This window comes from Phyllostomus hastatus, unplaced genomic scaffold (genome assembly GCF_019186645.2).
Source record: "Phyllostomus hastatus isolate PE091 unplaced genomic scaffold, TTU_PhHast_1.1 phas_scaffold_317, whole genome shotgun sequence".
In the NCBI taxonomy this organism is placed as follows: Eukaryota; Metazoa; Chordata; class Mammalia; order Chiroptera; family Phyllostomidae; genus Phyllostomus; species Phyllostomus hastatus.
The window spans coordinates 147561-170407 of NW_025334023.1; the positions used below are offsets into that span (position 1 = coordinate 147561).

Below are 22847 nucleotides of genomic sequence, written 5' to 3' on the forward strand. Positions count from 1 at the left end.
GAACCACCTGGCCAGGGTGACGTTGAAATCTACTCTTTTCTATAATCTAGAACCTGCCTTGACAGCTCCAGGCCATATTAACCTGAAACTTACCCTCTGCTTCTAAATCTCTGCACCATTTAATGCTTATACCTTTCATTTGACTCTTAATTATGGTTGACAGTAGTAATTTTTATATGCAAGTGTCATCTCTTTTATCTGCCTGACATGTGAGTCTTTTAAAAGATTTCATATGCCTGTTTATCATCTCTCAATGTGAGCTACTAAAGTAGGATCTGGAATAATAGAGAGCTTCAGTTAATAATGCTGAATGACTGTTCAATAATCTTGACCACAGACAGACAGTTCTGGGCCCTATTTCTTTTGCTCTTCTATCTTTCCCTCATGTCTTCCATAATCTAATTTCCATTTCTTCCAGGCTCCATTACACTCCTCCATTTCTCCATCCCACCTTACTTGTACCTTTCTTCATTTAATCACTTATCACTGTTCCCTCCTTCTTCATTCTTTAATCCCTCCCCTTCTGTCCCTTTGCATTTATGCACTCTTCTTACCTGCTTATACTGTGGGAAACACGACCAACTTCATTTCCATCACAGGACAGGAACTAAACCAGCTCCCAAGGGTGTGAGCTTTATAAGCAGCTTAGTAGAGTCACCAGGCAACAGAGAGCTATTTTCATTAATGAGTGAGTATACTGGTTGTAGCAAGAGTTGCAGGACCCATATGAATGTGTTCCTCTGCAACAGCTCAGACATATCTCCCTGACACATGTTCAAACCTTGCTCAGGGGCTCAAGCAAACTCCATACATCAGGGGCTATAAGTAGAGTTCTGGAGCTGGAGGCTGACAGTAATGGATACCTTCAAAAGCTGCCTGCCTGGGTGAGACAACTACAACATCCTTCTTCACCCTGCCTTAGGCTACAGATTCTCAGCCAAGGCAGCTCCCTGGATTTCAGACAGAGATCTGGAGAATGAAAAAAGGAGTCACCCTCTGGTGTTTGTTTGTTTATTTGTGGTTTTTTCCCCAATGTTCCCCTGGCTATTCCTCTCACTCGGGTACCTCTCCTAAGAAGCCACCTCATTACCTGAGTCACATCTACAGCCCATCTCCCCTTCCAAACATCTGATAAACTCATAATACATAACAAAAATTACACTTTACCCTTTAAATACATTGTTGTATTTATTCATTATCAAACATGAGTTAAGTATTATTCTCCATTATTTTGCAATTAAAGAAATTGAAACTCAGGTGGGTTTTAAATAAATTTACTTAACTAAAAGTTAGCAAGTTAGCTGATATTTAAGCCCATGTCTATCTTACTTTAAAGCTCTTTCTGATCTTAACCAATATTGCTGTACTACCTTCTGTGGTCAATTCCTTCCACTCATATATTCAGGAAATATGGTTCCAACACATTGTCTTCAACTCATTCATCATATGGATTGCTTGATCCCCAACTGCATGCCCACATCTGGTTTAAGGCTCATTTGACCAGAATTTACCTCTCTATCATAAGCACTAGATAATGTTGACCATATCTAATAATCACTGACTTTTTTTATCTTCCTTAAAACATTTTTCCATTCGTATTCTCACTATATTTTTATCAGGAACACTGAGCAAAGCTGACTATCCCAATGACTAGACAGACTAAGTCCATAAAGTTCCATAGTAAGTAATGTTCAGATTCATACACAAGGTGTGGCAAAAGTAGGTTTGCAGTTGTGAGTACACAAAACACAGTTTAGTCTTATATTATGATTTATTAATTATTGTATTGTTTTATATGGAAAACTATAAACTGGTTTCCATCAGGAAAGATGCATGCTTTTGGAAATTTTGAATGAGACTTACTAATATTAAATGAGACAAACAAGATGGAAAGCATAAGAATGATCTTGATAAAGTAAAATTTTTACTCATTGTTTAGTTCAAAAAATACATATTGAGTGTCCTCCATATGTTCTAAAGTAGAATCTAAACTACATTGAGTACTTGGGATAGACTGAACTGAAACAAAAAGGGTTTCTGTTTTTATAAAGTATATAGAATAGCAGGGAAAATGTGCTGCTAGGCAATTATATACTGTGTGAGAAACTCTAACATAGTAAAAGGCATGTCAGAAAAGCCTTCTGGACTGAAGTGAGGTTGACACAGATAACTAAAGTGTATAGAGAGCTCCTTAGTTATCTGGGCCACTGAATGCTGTATGCTTTCATGCTCTTCATGTGCTATTTTCTTTTTAATATGTTTCTGTCTTGCTTCCAACCCAATGCACATATACACATTACTTTTATTTAAAAAATACTTCAAGAACATATAAATAGACAGAAAAGGCAAAAGAAAATAAATATGCCATTATCCACATTGAATACAAGAGTGATCACAATAGAACAAAAACAATCTGGAAATTTTTATTGAAAAAAGTGGTTAAACAATAATATAGCATAAAATGGAATACTACTCAGCAAGAAAAGAAATTAATTACCAATACAAAAAACAACATAGGTGAATCTCAAATGCATTGTGCTAAGAAGCCAAACATAGAAGACTACATACTTCAGGGTTCCAAGATACCCTGGAAAAAGAGGAATTATAGGCATGGAGAACAAATCAGTGTTTGCCAAAGAGTGGGTATGGATAGAGAAGTTGACTACAAAGGGGCATCATGAAGGCATTTGGGGAAGTAATGTAATTTTTTGGTACATTGGTGTCAGTGGTGGTTCATGGTTCATATGTTTGTCAAAGCTTACAGAACTATATACCAAAAAGAGTAAATCTGATTGTATGTAAGTGCTGAAAAAGTTTTTATACACCATTTTGAAGTTCAATTTTTATCAAGCTATCTAATATAAATTCCTGATTTCATCAAAACTGTTATTCAATGGCATGTCATAATTCATTAGATTTTTACTCTTTAATAGAGTAGCTATAAGCTACAAGTGACTTTAAGTTGACATTTCAATTAGTTAAAATTTTAACATTTATATCCTTGGTTACGCTAGCAAAGTTTCAAGTGCTCAATAAGCATGCATGACTAATAGTTACTGTATTCAACAACAGAGATTCAGACCATTTCCACTACTACATAAATTTCTACTGGACAGTGTTATGTTTGACACTCTTCTCTGACTTGATTGCATTTTCACAGAAGTAGTAGACATTATTAAGGAGCAATCCTGCCCCCACAAAACATTTGGACAATCCGCCGCCTGATCTGCTTTGTTCTAACACTGTATACAACAGGATTGAGCACAGGAGGGAGCAATAGGTAGATACTGGCCATGAGTGTGTGTACTACTGGTGACAAGTGCTTCCCAAATCGGTGAATCAGAGTCATGACAATGAGAGGCACATAGAACAGTAGCACTGCACAGATATGAGAGAGGCAGGTGTTGAGAGCTTTGAATCTCTCTTCCTGGGAAGCAATGTACAATACTGCCTGGATGATTAGAATGTAAGAGACCAAAAGGACCAAAGCATCTAGTACAATAATGAAGATCACAGCCAGCAGGCCATAGATGCTATTGACACGGGTGTCAGCGCAGGCAAGTCTCATGGCATCCTGATGAAGGCAGTATGCGTGAGATAGGATGTTGGAGCGGCAGAAAGGTAGCCTTCTGATGAGGAAAGGCACAGGGAGCACAGCCACCACACTCCGCAGCAGGACTGCTGCTCCAATGCTGCCAATGACGCCATGAGTGAGAATGGTAGCATAGCGCAAAGGGAAGCAAATAGCCACAAAGCGATCAAAGGCCATGGCCACCAGAACCCCTGACTCCACTCCCCCAAAGGTGTGAATAAAGAACATCTGAGTGATGCAGGCATCAAAAGTTACTGAGTACCAGCTGAACCAGTGAACACTTATCATAGTGGGCATGGAAGATAGTGAAAGGCTGAGGTCTGTGGCAGCTAGCATAGCCAGAAAATAATACATGGGCTCATGAAGACTTTGCTCAACTTTGATGACAATAAGGATGATGACATTACCCAGGACTGTGGTACTGTAAAGAAGACAGAGGGGCAAGGCCAACCAGAAGTCCTTCTCTGGCATTCCTGGGATCCCAGTCAGTGTGAAGGTCTGCTGGTTATCAGTAGTTTGGTTGAATGGTGGCATAGTGGAATGCAAGTCTGAGTAGGTGAAAGGAGAAAAACTTATTAAGTCAACCAGTCTTCAATACGAATCAGTGGCAGTAAGTAATGAAATGGCAGTCCTAAGAGAGAGTGAGTTAAATTTTACTTTAACACACTCATGTCCACAGTCCTATAAAGAAACAAATGGCCCTGCCCCATGGAGCAATAATTCTATTACTGAACATTATATACTAAAATGCAAGGGGGATAAAACAACTTCAATCAACACCCCACCCAATAGGGAAAGAGTTCATGTAGAAACATCAAAGAGTTAGCTGTCTTATTTCTTTGCTAAGGAGGAATTTTTTTTTAAGATTTTATTTATTTATTTTTAGAGAGGGAAGGGAGGGAGATAGATAGAGAGAGAGAGAGAGAGAGAGAAACATCAATGTGCGGTTGCTGGGAGTTATGGCCTGCAACCCAGGAATGTACCCTGGCTGGGAATCGAACCTGGGACACTTTGGTTCCCAGCCCGCGCTCAATCCAATGAGCTACGCCAGCCAGGGCTTCTAAGGAGGAATTTGACACTGCACATTTATGCAGGTAATGAACACCAATGCCCATACCCATATAGGAAATATTAGCAAACACAAACATAACATACAGGCCATTCATAAACACAGATGTGCAAGTGTGTGCATATGTGTATATCTTTATTGTGATGTTCAATTGTTGGGATTTAGACATGATTCTCTTTGGTACTCAATTTTTCAGCTGCATGATATAGAACAGAGGAGAAAAATACTCCTTAATGATTTTACAACTCTGGCCTTCTACATTCCTAGGAGTGTGTGGGTACGAAAAAGACCTGAGCATGCAACAGGCAGTGGGGGGATAAGTTACTTTGTCTCCCAGGGAACTTTGGAAAGACACACCCTGGAAAGCATAATAATAGTCTCTAAGGATGTTAGAGACCTAATTATTTAGAGACCTAATTATTTGCCAGCTTGTACTGGCAAAAGGGACTTTGCAGATGTGATCAAAGTTAAAGATCTTGAGATGGTAAATTTATCTTGGATTATGCAGGTAAGTCAAAACTAATCATATGAGTCCTCAAAAGTGAGAACATTTTCCCAGCTTCAGAGAACCAGAGAGAAAGCAGCATGAGAGAACCTCAACATGACTTATTAATTTTGAAGATAAGGAAGGGGACCAAGAGCAAAGGAAGATGGGTAGCCTCTAGAAGTTGGAAAAAGCAAGGCAACAGGATTTTTTCTAGTCTTCAGAAAGGGATACAGATTTGCTGATGCTTTAATTTTAGCCCAGTGAAAGCCATTGCTGGACTTCTGACCTATAGAATTGTGAGATAATAAGTTATTTACAGGCACTAGGTTTGTAGCAATTTTTATTACAGACACACTAATAAAAAGCATATAGCTGGAGGAGCCAGCAAAGACTTGCTTTAGCACATCTTCAGAAATATTCCAAGTCTACCCATTCAGTCTCATTTACTCAGGCCCTGTGTTTTCCTACAGTATGTTCTTCATTTTTCATGGCAGTTAGACTTCTCTGTCCTCAGGTATATCTGGAAAGGAATTCTGAGATCCATTTCTCTGCTACACCTCATGGAGCAGAATGCCCTCTAGTACTTGCAAAGAGTATTACAGTTTGCAATTGGTTCAGTCAGACAAAACCTATTCATGGAGTATCTCCCAAAGACTGGTTCAAACTTTGTTTACATGGTCTGAATGTCATGAAAGTGACATTGGTCTGAAAGCCAATCGCCCCGGTGTTGGAAACTCAACTAGGCTTAACTTCTCATGGTCTGAATTTCATACTACTTTGTGGCTCTTCTAATACACTGTACCCTAAGTTACCAGCAACTGTATTTCCTACAGTAACTCCGTTAAGGCTTAGATAGACCCATGGGCCATTATAGACATTAATGACTAACACTTGCAGTGACAAAAATTGATATTAAAATCTTGGTGCCACATAATTAGATTTCTCCTATTTAAATTATTTACTGTTATCTTAAGGAAGATATATCCAAATGCACAGCTGAGCTAGTACCTTTTTGGGAAGCTAGCCTAAGCCACACAGCTGGTAAGGGTTCAGGACTGAATGAAAGAGCAGTGCTGCAGAGGCTCTTAATGCTGTTTGTATTCTACCCTTATGAGAATCCCTTATAGAGTCTTCCAAGTAAGAATGGTTACACATGCACACACACAAATACAATAAAAGTTCTCCATAAAAATTAAGTGAAATTGCATATTATTACAGCCCATCTAAGTACACAGGTCAAAGAAACTGGAATAAGAGGCTGGATCAGAGAAAGGAGCAAAGTCTCTAAACAAAATCCAGGGTTGGGCACAAGAGAAGGAATGAATGAAGCTTGGAAAAAGTTACTCCAGGTATCTTGAGGGTCAATAGTTTAGTGCTACACTAAACACATGTGCCTATTTACATTTAAATTAATTAAATTAAAATGTTAGTACCTTAGTAGTATTAACCATGTTTTGAGTGGTTAATAGCCACATTTGGCTAGCAGCTACTATATTGGATATACAGATGTAGAACATTTTCATCATTACAGAAAGTTCTACTGAAATTTGAAAAATTGATACTGTGAATGACAGTTTTAAAGAATGCCAACATTATAGCTGACTTCTTGAAAATCTAAGATCCAATTGGCTTTGAGGGTCTTTCGCTTATATACTATATAACCTCTGTCTCTCTTTACCTATATCTCTCATTTACTCAGGCCCTGTTTTTTCTACAGTATTTTCTTCATTCTTCAATATAAGTAGACATAACTGTCCTAAAGCACTTCTGGAAATTTGCACAGAAAAATAGCTTTAAAACTAAAGGCTCTAAAGAGAGACCACCTGGATTTGAATCCTGGCTCTATAACCTTGAACACATTACTTAATAATCTCTGTATTTCATTCTTTAACTCTTTTAAATGAAAATAAAAATAATATTACATTGTAAAGAATATTCATTGGGATTATTGATAGGGTACTTAGATAAGCACCAGACAAATAATAAACACTAAGTAAAGTTTAGCTATAATCAATACTCATCCATTACTTACAAACTTTGTAATGTTTGATTAACTGTGAAAATTATCTTTCAAAATTTTTACAAGCAATGAAATCTATCTATTGCTAAATGTACCTACCTGCCTACCCATATGTCATTTATATATTTTTATCCAATTCTGTATTACCAAAACTCTCCATCCCTCAGCCACTTTAGGCCAACACTAATCTGGCTTCCAGCTGGAGGTTGTTGCTGTGCTTAAAAGGTGAATTCTGTGGATCTGTGCTCAGCAACTCTCATGTAATCATGAGTGATTACAGTAAATGACTTATTGGAGGCAGGTCCTAGACAAATCAGAAATGAAAAATAATGTACTGGTAGGTAGTCAAAATCAGTAAAAGGAAGAGTAAGGAAAATTGATTCTGAGGGTCTAGTACCACAAAAGAAACAACACCACACTGACCATCTGAGAAACTGAATCCCAAAGACCAGCACAACCCTTCCAGAATGCAAGATGAGAATGGCATACTAGGCTCTTGATTCCTTAAGATCCAATGAACTCAGGAAAAAGCTGGTCATTTTAATTAATTTATTCATTAATGACTTCAGATACATTGAATTCCTACTACATGGGAGACATGCCATGATAATTAGAGAACCAAAAGGAGGAACTTTTTTCTTCCAGGATCCTTAGCCAAGTACACATGAAAAACAAGATCAGAAACAAGAGTGAAATGTCTGTTTGGTGTTGAACAAAGCCATGCCTGAAAGCCATGCCTGAAAACCATGCTCACCATCTTTCTGCTGAGCACAAGTTGAGCACAAGTTGAGAATGTGCTCAGCTTGTATTCTCAGCTGGACTTGGCCTAACTCTGTCCTCATTAATACTAGGGATAGACAATGGAGAAAATCAAATTTAAACTTTGCTCACAACAGGAGGGAAGGAGCTTCTGTGGCTTAAAGAAAAGGGTAAGTGGTGACAGAGGTGGAGGAGAAATACACAAGCAGAATCATTCTCTTCTACCTACTATGAAACTCCAATTCAATGCCCTTTTCCACTCAGGCAGCCAATGGACTTGGAGGACCAGCATGAACATACTATCCTCTTAAAGTGTCTGAGATACAGATTGAAACATAGTTCTTGCCCATTGGTTTTGTTCTCCGTGGGAACAATGGACTAGTCTTTAACTTGGGAAAAAAATATATTTGCTATTTGCCTTGAAATGGGACTTAGAAGGAAAAAGAAATGATCCACAGGGTTCTTTTTTAATTAACCTTTGTTAGAATAACATACTCTCCACTTTAATTCTCACATCTGAGTTAGAAGTGTTAATTCTATTTTTTAAAAAAAGAAGAAAATGGAAAAATAATTCTTGCTGAGACTTTGGAATTCTAGACTCTTTGTAGATATGTAGAAATCACAAGCAATAGGTTTATATGATGCCATAGACAATGAAAAGGGTAATCAGCAGATACTATAAATTATTTTAGTTCTCAAATAAAAAATATAATATTTGTTGATTACTTATTTATTCCCCTGGCTCTGTTTTTAGACTTTTACATATGCCATCTCATTTAATAATCATGAAAACCTTATGAGAAATTACTGTTTATTATTGCCACTGTATGCCTGAGTAAAACAAGGGTGAGATAAGTTAATTATCTTGACCCAAATTTCTAAACTAAAACTTAAATTGAGGTGCTCTAATCATTCTGTTTTAAAGTTCTATTTGGTCCTAAAGGAAATGACTAACTTTAAGTCTCAGGGACAATGTCTGCCACCAAATTCAAATTCCAGACTAAACAATAGACTAGCGTCTATAGACATGACCTCCTTCACCCTTACCACTCAATTTTGACATTTAAAGATTTTTCTATGAACTGTCCATATTATAATCACCTCCAATCTATGGCAGCATCCTCAGAGAAGGCACTACCCAGGCTTCAGGTCGTTTCCCCACTCACCCTAAGCCTCATCTAGGAGATGAGAGTCGTTTCTGATGCCGACAACCACAGCAGCACAACCAGAGTGGGATTTAAAACCAGAATTCCTTCTGGACTGATCCTCTGGAGACATGAGCATCACTTCCTGGAGATATTTCTCAGGGCCAAATGCTAGATAGACTTAGACTTCTGGGCATATTGGTCTTCTTGTTTTGATCTCAGAGGACCTAGGTTTTTGTAATGCAAACCTGTGATGGCAACCTTCCAAACACAGAATCACAGTCCTGTATGAATGGTGCCTCACTAGCTACATCAGAAAACAAATACACTTTAGTGCCTAATCTTTAAAATTCTAAGGGGGAAAGAAGGAAGAAGAGAGAGAGAGAGGAGAGAGAGAGAGAGAGAGAGAGAGAGAGAGAGAGAGAGAGAGAGAGAGAGAGAGAGAGAGAGAGAAGAAGGAAGGGAGAGAGAGGGAGGGAAGGAAAGAAGGGAAGAAGGGAAGGGAAGGGAAGGGGAGGGAAGGGGAGGGGAGGAAAGGAGAAGAGAAAAGAAGAAAAAAAGAAAAGAGAAAGGAAGTGATAGAAATAAAAAGGAAAACAAGGCAAGGAAAGAAAGATTATAGAAGAAAACCTCACCCTTGTTTCCACATGTCTTCTAGTAATTCTCACTTCTGTTCACAGTAAAGCCTTTCAGCATGGTGGTCTACAGTTCCTGTTCCCACTCACTTCTTTTTCTCTCCTCAATTAACTTCAGTGAGAGTTTTTTTTTCCCCCACTCCACAATATCTTTTCAGATGTCATCAATGGCCTTCTTAATTGATAAACCCAATGAACATTTATTCCTCGTCTCATTCTTCTCAGCAGATTCAATACAATGAAAGATTGCCTCAATGTTGAGTTACCTTCTTTTCTTGTTGCTGTTGTTTGTGGCACCATATTTTCTCTTCTTTAATTTTCACCCCTCAATATCCTTTGATGGCTTGTCTTCCTCCTACATCATTATACATTAGTGTGTCTCTTATTTGGTCTTTTTCCCTATACATGAATCTAATTCTGCTCTCACTGAGTCATATCACCAAATCTGACTGCTTAAATATCATCTATATACCATTACCTCCACAAGTATATCTTCGGGCCTGAATTCTGCCTCAATCTCCAGATTAACTTCCTACTTCATAATTCCACTTGGATATCAAATCAAAAACTCAAAATTAACAAGATAAATACTATAAAACAAAAACAAAACTTTTTCTTTCTATTTGTTAATGGTAACTTTCAGTTAATTGCACTAACCATACCACAATCAAACTAGTTGCATACAATCGTATGCACAATCCACATAATCCATACAATTGTGAAACCCCAGACATGTTTTAAAACTTCTAGCACATAAAAAAGAGTCAATAGGCCTGGCTGGTGTGGCTCAGTGGATTAAGTGTCAACCTGCCAACCAAAAGGTCACTGGTTCAATTCCCAATCAGGGCACATGTTTGGCTTGCCAGCCAGGTCCCCAGTAAGGGTCCCCAGTAAGGGGCAACCACACATTAATGTTTCTCTTCTTTCTCCCTCCCTTCCTCTTTCTCTAAAAATAGGTAAATAAAATCTTTTTTAAAAAATGTCAGGGGATGAGTGAATAAAGAAACTGTGATACACACACAAACACACACAACTACCCTGAAATATTATTCAGCCATTAAAAAGGAAATCCTTCCACTTGCAAAAACATGGGTGGACCTTGAGGAAATTATGATAAGTAAGATAAATCATAAGTCAAATAAAGACAAATACTATATGATATCTCATATGTGGTATCTAAAAAAGCCAAACTTCTAAAAACATGGAATAGTGGTTGCCAGGGCTAGGGGGTTGGAAAAACTGGGAATATGTTGTTTAAGTGTACAAAGTTGGAATTAACAGACAAATAAATCCTAAAAACTATAGACTATATCTTAATAGTTCTTATTACAAAAAAATAGTAATCATATGATGTGATAGAGGCTTTAATTAACATTATAACTTTAATCACACTTCAATATATAGTTGTATGAAATTAACACATTGTTTGCCTTAAACTTATACAATGTATACATCAATTACATCTCAGTAAGAAAGAAAAAAAATTCCCCAAAGGTGGTTGGAGAACAGCCATTGCCTGTCTCCGGCTCCAATAAACCATGAATATGCTTTTGTTTATAGTCTGCATTTACTAGAAATTCTGTGTAAATGGAATGGTACAATAAATTGCCTTTGTGTCTGGTTTCTCTCATTTAACCTAATGTTTTGAATTTTATCCATGTTGTTGAATGTATTCATAGTTGATTCCTTTTTCTTGCTAATTAGTATGTCATATAAATAAAACATTTATTTATTTATTCACTATTTGATATACATTGCATTGTTTATAGCATTTGACTGTTATAAATAATGCTGCCATAAATGTTATCATATAGTCTTTGTGCAGACACATTTGGACATATATCTGGGAAAGGAACTATTGGGTAGCAAGATATGTATTTGTCTAATTTTGAGAAAACTATAAAGCTGTTTACCAATGTGGCTGAACCATTTTACACTCACATCAGCAAGGTATAAGAATTTCAGTTTCTCCACACTCTTGACAACACATGCTATTGGCTGGACATAGTTATAAACTCTTATTTTAAAATATGCAGAAACAAATTACAAAGCACCACCTCAAAATGTTTATGAGATAGTGGTCTCCTGTAAGTTGTAATACACCCTGGGAAATAAATGGATTTAGAAGTCAGAGATAAGTAGATAGACTTCAGTCATAATTCTTTATCATGCCTGAGAAAGAATATCATCATAAGAGTTATTTTTATCTGCCTTTTGTTTTCTGCTGTTATAATGTGACTATGCCTATGAAGGAAAATAAATGAGTCCAAAGGGGCATGAAGAGGTGGTAGAAAGGGTCTGTGAACAATTTAAGGACCAAACATACAGAGGCACACACTGATGGAATAATCAGCTCTTTCTGTAATTTTAAGAATTATCTCACTGATGAACATTATCATTACAAAAATTAAAACATAAAATAATTATATTTAATAAATTGAAATAACAAGCCAGAAAGCCAAATGTGTCCAACAAATTTAATAACTTTGTCTTTTGTGTTCCCAATGGAGAGTTCAGGCAATCTTTCTCTCCAGCCAAAAGAAACAGTAGACTGCAGCTCTAACTCAGGATAAATCACAACATTATGTCATCCCTGAGACTGAGACTGGCTTTAGAGTTAGACCTGGACAGACATTGGTCTGGAATCTTAGAACTTGTGTATTTAGTCATTTAACATATATGCCCACAGACATGTATATACGTGTGGCTAACAAGATGCAAATAAAATAAAAAATGAAAAAAATTCTTTTGAGATGTGTTCACAGAAGAAAGGACAGTTTAAAAGATGAAGGAAGGGTTTGGAGTTCTTAGGGAAATCCAGGTGAAAAGCCCACGTGGCACCACGTAACATACCTCAAGGGATTTTTCCAGAGCAATTGTGAAATTTTCATAGAATCATGATGGCTCCCAGGGCCACCAGAGACTTGAGAAATCTTTATAACTGCTCTCTTTAATAATCTCAGGGAAGGAAAGAAGCCAAATTAATTCTGAACTGGAACCAGAGGTTGATACAGGTAGTACATTAAACTTAAAATCTATTTACATGCCCTCCACATGGCAAGCTCTGTGAAGGATTACTTATGAACATTATTTTATTAAATTCTCATAGAAATTCTAATGAGAGAAATGATAAGGACAATGAAAAGTCTATAGAATGCCATGGGTGGCAGAAAGCAAAGAAAAGAAGAAAGTAAAGTATAGATGTTTCTATCAGGAAAAAAGAAGACATGCTGTTGCAGAGGAAACACTGCATAAAATAATGAAATAAAGATTGGATGGAAGAGTGAATAAGAATTAAATTGGGAACTAGAGAAAAGAGGTGAACTAAAATTTAGGGAGAATGGAAAAGAAAAGGAAGATAGAGAATAGAAAAGGGAATGAGAAAAAAAGGAGAAGATGGGGTAAAACACATTTGGGTAAACAGAGTCAAAAACAGTAGAAAGGAAGAGAAAAACGACAATCAACAATCTCCATAGAACAACAGTACTTCAGAAGGCTCTAGGGCTTTTTCAAAGAATATCAAAGGTTTTTCAAGGCTTTCCAAGACAAACATCCAGTAAGGATGAGCCAGCTGACTCTTCCTTAGTAAAAACCATCAGAATTGCTAGAGATGAGGAATCAGCAGTGAAGAGGTCTCAGATGCCATGTAAAGTATTAAAAAGCCCCGTTTTCAAACCAAGCCAGAGGGCTAGACTCCCACCACAACATGCTTTGTTTAGATCTGAGCATTGTGATTTGTCAGGAAAGAGGCCTAGATTCTGTTTGCAACACACAACACAACCCTTGTAAGTGTGCTACACTATCTGCCAATGATTCCTCAGAATCTGCAAAATAACTTCTTTGTAATGTTGTCTCCCAAACAGCAAAGAAACAGGAAGCTAGTGAGCAGGAAAGTTCACCTGGTTGGTGCCCTGGATCCTACCCATGCCCCCACGCCGCCACACCTGAGCTCAGCATTCCCAGAACAGCTCTAGAGATTTTTCTTCCTTCTTTCTCAAAACAGGTACCTGCCTGAGAATAAAGACACTGTATTACCTTTCAAAACTCCTCATTTAAGTTTTTTTTTTTCTAGGCCCTAAAATAAAAACAGATTTTTCTCTTGGTTAATAATTTTCAACCCACATGAAGAGATCAGGTAGGAGTTTGAGGGTTTTCAAGACTTCTGTAAAAAAGAATGGCATTCAGTCATCCATATTAATTTATTCATTGTTTTATTCCTTTTTCAACACGTGAAAAAGTTATTATATGTTTAGAATATGATCTATTAGGTGACGAGCAGATAAATATTCCTTTCAGGGAGTTTGACTTCTAGTAGGAGAGAGAGACATTAAACAAATATTTATTTGTTTGATTATAGTATGTTTAATTCTGTTTAATTAACAATGTTTAATTAACTGTACTCACTTATAAGAAGAAAAGCCCAGAATGTGAAAACAGCATACTAAGGAGTCTTAAAGGGTAGTAGGCATTTGAAAAAAACCTTACTTGGAAAGGACGGATAGGCTTTAATTAGGCAAAGAGGAGCTATGTAGGAGATGGAGAAAGGCATAGGAACAGGGAAGAACATATGTGGAAATCTGTATCAGGAATTATCTTAGCAAGATCCAGGAACTTAAACACTGCAGATTTGGCTGGATTGAAGAAACCAAAGCAGAGAGAAATGGTGTAAGAGAGAGAAGTTGGTGCTAGAGAGGTAAATAGGGGCTGAATCATGCTTTACTGCAATTGTTAAGGATTTGTGACTCTGTCCTCTTTACAATAGAAGCCCTTAAATTATCTTTTGTTTATAAAGAATAAATTGTATTCCAAACTTTAGAATTTTATTCTGACTACAGAATAACGAATTGTTGCAAGAAGGACACTCAATTAAGTAGCCTGGGAGAAGTGAGCTATGCTATTTTATGACTAAATAAAATGAAGAAAAAGGATAGTTATTTCAGGTGTTTTGAAGGCAAGTATGAAAATGATTAAATGCTATTTGATGAAAGTAGAGGTTTCAAGAATGGTCTCAAGTTTCTGGTGAGTTACGCGACTCTCAAAATAAAAATCCTGTGCATGGTTACTTTCATAGCTCATGTGTGGTTGTTTGTGGGGTCAATAACCTTCATTCTCTATTCCTTGATACTTTAAAAATGAGTTATGGAAATTTAAAAATTGTTAAGATGTGTAAAGATTAAATATTAATTTGAACAATTTTATTCACTAAAGTGTCTATGTAAAATGTAGGCCATTATAAAAATGGTGAAATATACCTACTCATGTGGAAGAATATATATACACACATATGTGTGTATGAGAACATACATATACAAGGTTTGTCCAGGAGGTATCCAGCCACACAGTATACATTCTCACTCAGCAGCATCTATCCCCCTCACTGACTAGTACAGTGAAGTCATCATTGTTCATGCATGTGCATTTCAGTCCACTCTCCTTGGCTGACAGGTTACATCAATGTTACACAAACCATCCTCCTTATATTAACAATGGTTGGACTTTTCTGGACAGAGCTCAACACATGCATATAGTCACACACAGATAGATTCATGTGGACATGGGTTTGTGAAGGCAATGGAATGTGAATAGCTGTGTGTGGTAATGTGAATTTAGTGGGTTTTCATTTGATTATTTAGCAACATCCCCTATGCTATTAAGTTCTTTGGTGTGGCTGCTTCTTTTCTGCCAAATCTTAAGAGCTTTTAAAAGAGGAGATATCCAAATGTTTTATTGGCTAAACACTAGGGTTATAGTCTTATCTTAATTTTTCAGATGAGCACATTAAGTCCAAGGGAAGGGAGATCATCCCATTGGATTATGGGATGAAACAAAAAGACAGTGATACAAAAATTTCTTTGATGCTGTTTATTTTTTAACTTAATTCTCCCCTCTGCTATTCCACTTTATATTCATAAAGCCATTTATCTGTCTTATATGAAAATATATTTTCAATTTAGGAGCTGTGAGCTAAGTGGGAGAATACAGCCTCGCCTGGTGATGAGAATACTATGATGGACTTGAATGCATCACTTGTCAACCACCATAGTTTCATTTTGACAGGTATCCCAGGGATGCCAGATAAAAATCCATGGATGGCCTTTCCCCTGGGATTTCTCTACACACTAACTCTCCTGGGAAATGGTACCATCCTAGCTGTCATCAAGATAGACCAGAGTCTCCATGAGCCTATGTACTACTTCCTTTCCATCTTGGCTCTAACCGATGTTAGTCTCTCCATGTCCACCTTGCCTTCCATGCTCAGAATCTTCTGGTTTAATGCCCCTGAGATTCCCTTTGATGCATGCATCACACAGATGTTCTTCATCCATGGATTTGGAGTGGTAGAATCAGGAGTGTTAGTGACCATGGCCTTTGACAGATTTGTGGCCATCCGCGACCCGTTACACTATGCTTCCATTCTCACCCATGGTATCATTGGCAAAATCGGAATAGCTGTCCTCACCCGGGCAGTCTGTGTGGTCTTCCCTGTGCCCTTCCTTATAAAGCGACTACCCTTTTGCAGTTCCAATGTCTTGTCCCATTCATACTGTCTCCACCAAGATGCAATGCGGCTAGCCTGTGCCAGCACCCGCATCAACAGCCTGTATGGCCTCATTATAGTCATCTTCACATTGGGGCTGGATGCCCTCATCATTCTCATTTCTTACATGCTCATCCTGAAGACTGTACTGGGCATTGCTTCCAAAGCTGAAAGGCTCAAAACACTCAATACCTGTTTCTCTCACATCTGTGCTGTGCTCCTCTTCTATGTTCCCCTCATTGGCATTACCATGATCCACAGATTTGGGAAGCATTTATCACCAGTAGTACACATGCTCATGGCCAATATCTATCTGTTACTCCCCCCTGTACTAAACCCTATTGTATACAGTGTGAAGACCAAACAGATACGAAGGCGGATCATCTACATCTTCCAGAGAAGAAAGAACAGGACCTAAGAAAATGAAATCAAATGTAAGTTGCAGAATAATAGCATTTTAAGCTGTTATAATGCAGTCAAATTATACACATCTGGTAGAATTCAAGGGTGGGCAAGTCATGTGGGTAAAGATATAACACAGGTCATTCTTGGTCTATGTATACTCCATTTGGAGATGTATACATTTTGATATCTGGAATTACATACAAAATCTAATCTAATTACCATCATAATTTTTCTTCTTTGAAACTGGAGATGAGCATAAATCATCACCTGTTTATCTAGATAATGCTCATGAATGTTTATTCACATAATGTTAAGTAATATTTTTCCTTTAATTATCTATTAAAATAATTAAATTAATATGGGTTATAAAAGTCCTATATCACTGCTGAAGAGCAGCATTTCTGAGATAGCATTATTTTCCTTAAAATAGAGCAAAAAAACCTTACAGAATTAAATAGCACTTACTTTTATGTTTCAGTATTTATTTGGTAAAGAGTGCCTAAGATAAAATTAAAAGAGATATCTGTGGTTACTTAGTTTATACCTATTTTTTAAGGGATATTACTTTGTTACAGATTTAATAATAGTTCTAGTTTTCAACCACATATCTAATAGAGTGATAGGTGTTTTGACTTTGTTCTTTTGACTCAGCATGAGTGAAGTTTATTTTGCTGTGTACTAAGGAATCCAGCAAAACTTTACCAAGTAAAATTGCTGGTGAACATTGTATGAGGACCAACAAAAACTTTCAGCACTGGGAAGAAGTTTAAAAAAGCAGTGCACCCAAGTGTGCTGAAGAGCATGTCAAATGCAATGTGCCTTTGCATTGATACTAATACCTATTATAAGTATTTTGCTAATAATTACATAATCAAGTTGCTAAGGGGGTTATTTACTCATTCAATAAGTGCACATTTAACACTAATGAAATTTCAGTCACAATGCTAGACCCTGGAGATACAGAGAAAAATACACCAATTTTCTTCTCAATTCCTGATATTTTATCTGAAAAGAAATACATATATAATTATGTTACATAGGTATTACATGGCAATATCATATTCATTTAATTTGCTAGTTATAACTAATAATGCTAGTTGCCTTTATATATTATCTCAATAATTCTCCCAACAATCTTTGAGAATAGAGGTTATCAACATTTTACCCATGAGGGAAATGAGATTTAGAGCAGTTAAGTCACTTGTTCTAAGTCATACAGTTTCTAAATGGCAGAACTAGATTCAGATTCAGATCTGTTGGTTCTAAAGCCTGTGAACTAAAGCCTGTGAACTGAGACTCGACCCATGTCTCAAGTTTTCCCAGGCTTACAAGCAAATTCCAGGGAGAGGGAAGGAACCAGTAATTCTATGATACAGATGCATGAATGGTAAGCTGGTAATCAATATTGTTGAATCTTTAAGTAAGAGATTCTGCTTGCCAGGATGAAACTAGACAGAGAGGCAGATTAAGACTAAATTTGCTGAGGGTTTGTCATATATGACCTTTATTGTGTTAAGGTACTTTCCTTTTATACCTATATTATTGTTTTAATAAGTGGATGTTGTACCTTAGCAAGTGTTTTTATTGAATCTGTTGATAAGATCATATGATTTTTATACTTTCTCTTTTTAACGTAGTGTGTTATTGAATGCATTGATTGATTTGCATATGTTGAAACATCCTTGTGCCCCTGGAATGAACCCCATTTAATTGTGATGTATTATTTTTTAATTGTTGGATTTGATTTGCTACTATTTTGTTTATGAATTTTGCATCTGTATTCATCAAGTATATTGCTATGTAGTTTTCTTTTTTCATGCTAGTCTTACCAGGTTTGGGTATCAGGGTTATGTTAGCCTTATAAAATGTGTTAGGAAGCATTGCCCTTCTTTAATTTTCTCAAAGAGTTTGAGAAGGATAGATTTTGAATCTTTGAATGTTTGGTAGAATTCACTAGGGAAGTCATCTATCTGGTCTTGGACTTTTATTTTTTGGAGAGTTTTTTTCTCATTTTTAAAATTCCTTTTTAATTTTTTAACAAACATCCCCAGGGATTGAGGACCAAGGGAATAGGGAGGAGGAGAAGTGAGACCTCAGTCCCACAACCCCTCCCCATCTACCCCTTCCCCTCTTATATATTTATAATACAAGGCCCAGGAGAGGGGTAAAGGACAAGGGAAACATGCTCAGTGGGATGCAGGCGAGCTAAGCTTCTTTTGCCCTTGGGACCCAGACTCTTCTGCCCTTTGGGAAGACCCTTCTCAAGAAGATGGCCCCATCCACTCCCAAGACTTTGGCATCCAAAGGTTTTTGTTGATGGTTTCAATTTCCTCATTGCTGATTCATCTATTTAGGTTTTCCAATTCTTCATGATTTGGTCTAGGAAGGTTATGTATTCTAGGAATTTATACATTTCTTTTAGGTTATTGAATTTGGTGGCATATAATCTTTCATAGTATTCAAGTAAGATACTTTGTATTTCTGTGATGTCTGTGGTAACTTCTCTTTCATTTCTGCTTTTGTTTACATTGGTCTTTTATATTTTTTCTTTTTCAAAAATTTTTATGGTATTTTTCCATTATCATTTAACCCCTTTAATGCCCCTCCACTTACAATCACTATACTGTTGCCCATGTCCTTTAATAGTTTTTCCTTTTTGCTTGATCCTTCCACTCCCTAACTTCCACCCCCACAATAGCTGTCATCCTGCTCTCTGTCTATGTGTCTGCCTCTATTTTACTTGTTAGTTCAGTTTGTTCATTAGATTTGCACATATAAGTGAAATCATATGGTATTTATCTTTCATTTACTGGCTTGTTTCACTAAGCATAATGTTCTCCAGGTCTATCCATGCTGTTGCAAATGGTAAGATTTTCTCTTTTTATGGATGAGTAGTATTCCATTGTGTAAATGTCCCAAAGTGGTTTTATCCACTCATCTACTGATGGACACTTGGGCTACTTCCATATCTTGGTGATTGTAAATAATGCTGCAATGGACATAGGGGTGCTTATGTTCTTTTGAATTAGTGTTTTTGGGTTTCTTCAGATATATTCCTAGAAGTGAGATCACTGGGTCAAAATGCGGATCCATTTTTAATTTTTTGTGGTATTTCCACATTGCTTTCCAAAGTGGTAACACCAGTCTGCATATGAGTCTGGCCAGGGGGTTGTCAATTTTATTAATCTTTCCAAATAACCAGCTATTTTGTGTATTAATTTTTATATAGTCTTTTTGTTATTTATTTTATTCAATTCTGCTCTAATTTTTATATCTTCTTTCTTCTGCTGACTTTGGGTTGCTTTTGTTCTTTCTCTAGCTATCTAAGATGTAATGTTAATTTGTTTACTTGGGATTTCTCATTATATTGTCATTCTCAGTTGTCTCTCTCTATATAATGACATTTCAAAGAAATAAAAAAATAATTCCTTTTGTAATTGCAACCAAAAGAATAAAATGCTTAAAAATAAACTTAACAAAAGTTTATAGTTTTTAAAAACTATAAAGCATTATTAAAAGAGATTGTAAAAGACCAGAGAGAAAAAGGGTGGGAGGGGTTGGGGTAGAGAGAAACTAATATGGTGACAGAAGATGGTTAGATTTTGGGTAGTGGGCACACAGTGAATATACAGATCTTGTATCATAGAAATATACACTTGAAATCTATACAATCTTATTAACTGATGTCACCCCAATAAATTTAATTAAAAAACTAAATTTGCAACATTGATACAGAGTTTACATTTTCAATAAAAATCACTTGAAAATTGTTGGTTTGTGCAGAATGCAAATATCAGCCAAGGCCTCAATATTGATGCTATCTAAATGGAAAATATAAATCTCAAACAGAATAGATTATGATCAATTTATCTACAAGGAGAAAAGAATAGAAATTTTATTTAAATTTTATCTCATTCTTCAAAATATTTATTTTTCTTAATGTGTTATCACATACTTATGATATTAGTATAGTGGTATCTGTATAATAGTGTTTGTTTTTCAATAAATAAAATAAAATATAAATATATTGGGAAGTGTCCTTTTTTACTTTCTTATACAGATGTACAACCAAAAATTTGAAAACTGTCACTCTAAGGATAAAAACCAGCCACCATAGAATGTATTTCTAATGTTCACAAACTGGGATAACAAGGACAAGTATCTGAAAGTGCCCTTTAATACCACCATTTTCTCGCTTTCTGATAGGACCATAGCATAGCAAAATAAAAAAAATGTAAATTCTTTACTGACAGTCGACACACATAATCCACATCCTCACTTTGCAGCACCTTCTCTAGCTCTTGCAGTCTGACTTTTGTCTCCATTGCTACATGAAATCTATGTTTTCCATGACTCAGACTTTTTTCTAATTAACAAATCAAATATTTTCCCTTTAATCATCCTTCAACTTGATTTATTTATATGAATTACAAATATTTACAGTCCCTTGCTTGTTAATCTTAGAATTAGAGTAATGGTGTGTTTTCAAATTGTGGCTGTGCCCACCTACTTGCTATGTGAGCTCGACCAAGTTACATAAATACGCTCTGCCAAAGTGTGTGTGTGGGTTTTAAATTGAGAATAATAACAATAATAATAACAACAGATATTTATTCAGTGCTTATTATTTCCAGGCCTTGAGTTAAGCCTTAAATGCATTACTCTTTTAATCTCTATATCTCTACAAAATAAACAATAGTCCTATTCAGACTTTGTTGATGAGAAAATTAGCATTAAAGAAATTAGATCTCTTAATCACACTACACAGAGAATAAGTGGCACAGCCAGAACTTCAACCCAGGGGTGTACGACACCTAAGCCTTTGCTCTCAATATATGCACTCATAGAGTTAATTCTTGGAATAATGAGACCGTGTCTAAAACACCAGTTACTGTGGTTTATTATTTAGTAGATGGTATTGCTACTGCTGCTAGCACTACCATTGCAGTGGCTATCATTATGATCGACTGTAAATAAAAGTGAAGGAAACAGAAAAAGACATAGGAAAACCCACTAACTCCTGCACAAGTACCCTAGTTTCAAGCTTAGTATTCATGTACTAAAGCACCAAAGACAATGGCTATGAAGAACATTTCTATTTGCCTCTAAAAGGCAGAGTATGATTTAGAATTTTTTGGCATAGATTAAATTTCAAGCACCACATATGGGTGAAAACACCCAAGATCCTAAAGTCCTCATGGAGATGAGTCCTGGGGATACTGATCAGTTAGCACTGCTTCTAAGGACCCTCCCCCCATGTCCAAAGAACAGAATGAGCCCTAGCTCTGAGTTACATTCCCCTCCCCAGACTCAAGACTGCAGCTCTGTTGGCAAACTCTTAACAAGTGCCTGCAGGAGTAGAAGAGCTCAGCTCTCCTCAGAGTCCAGAATATTTGAATTTTGTTTTTTATACTTTCTGATTTTGTTAAATGTCTGCATTGTGCTCATGTTTCTTATAGAAATAGAAAAGAATAATAAAGATTCTTTTTATGAACCTGATACTAATTCAGTAAGGCCTCTTGAACCTGAAAACAGTATTTACCTGGAAATATTCATTTTTTGTATGCATCCTCTTACTACATTAATCTTAACTAAGCTAGGGTCTGCCCTAATAAACTTCTAAAATAGCCACTGATTTGAGTAACAGATAATTACAATTACCACTCAAGTCAGAAAGAATCTTTTGTCTTAGATTTTAACAAACAGTAAATACTTTGGAAAAAGTCATCTAGACCATGTAAAAGGACACAAATAACTCTGTGTACACATGTGCCTTGTTTCTTCTACTTCCTGTACATAGTTTGTCTTCAAACAATATTCATAACTATTTTTAAACCTCTACAATAAGTGTCTTTCCTATTCTAACTGTCCCATTTTTTTTTGTTTTCCACAATGTAGATGGTATCCATCATTCTTCAGGAAATCTGCCTGCCTGAGTCTAGGCCAAAAAATATATTGCTTTTTGCCTTACAGTGTTCATCTGAAAAGAGTAGACAACACTCTCCCTTATAGGGATGCCATAATTATCAAATAAGATAACATGTAAAAGGCTCTGGTACTGTGCCTTTTACTTAGTGGCAAGTCTATAAATACGTGTTCTCTTATTCTCTTACACGTGATATTTTTGAACACTTCTTATCAGTGCACAACACTTCAGAATTTACAAATAATTGTATTCATATGATTGAATTTAATTT

General features: G+C 36.4%; 2 protein-coding genes across 2 annotated transcripts; one reads left to right on the forward strand and one right to left on the reverse strand.

Annotated features, from left to right (window-relative positions):
• Positions 1-3175: 3175 nt before the first annotated feature.
• Positions 3176-4126, reverse strand: LOC123805314 (olfactory receptor 51H1-like). Its single transcript, XM_045817794.1, has one exon. It carries the CDS (start codon positions 4124-4126, stop codon positions 3176-3178), a length of 951 nt encoding a protein of 316 aa, XP_045673750.1.
• Positions 4127-15712: 11586 nt separating this feature from the next.
• On the forward strand, positions 15713-16663 carry LOC123805565 (olfactory receptor 51H1-like). The gene has a single exon (XM_045818220.1). The coding sequence runs from the start codon at positions 15713-15715 to the stop codon at positions 16661-16663; it is 951 nt and encodes a 316-aa protein (XP_045674176.1).
• Positions 16664-22847: the final 6184 nt, after the last annotated feature.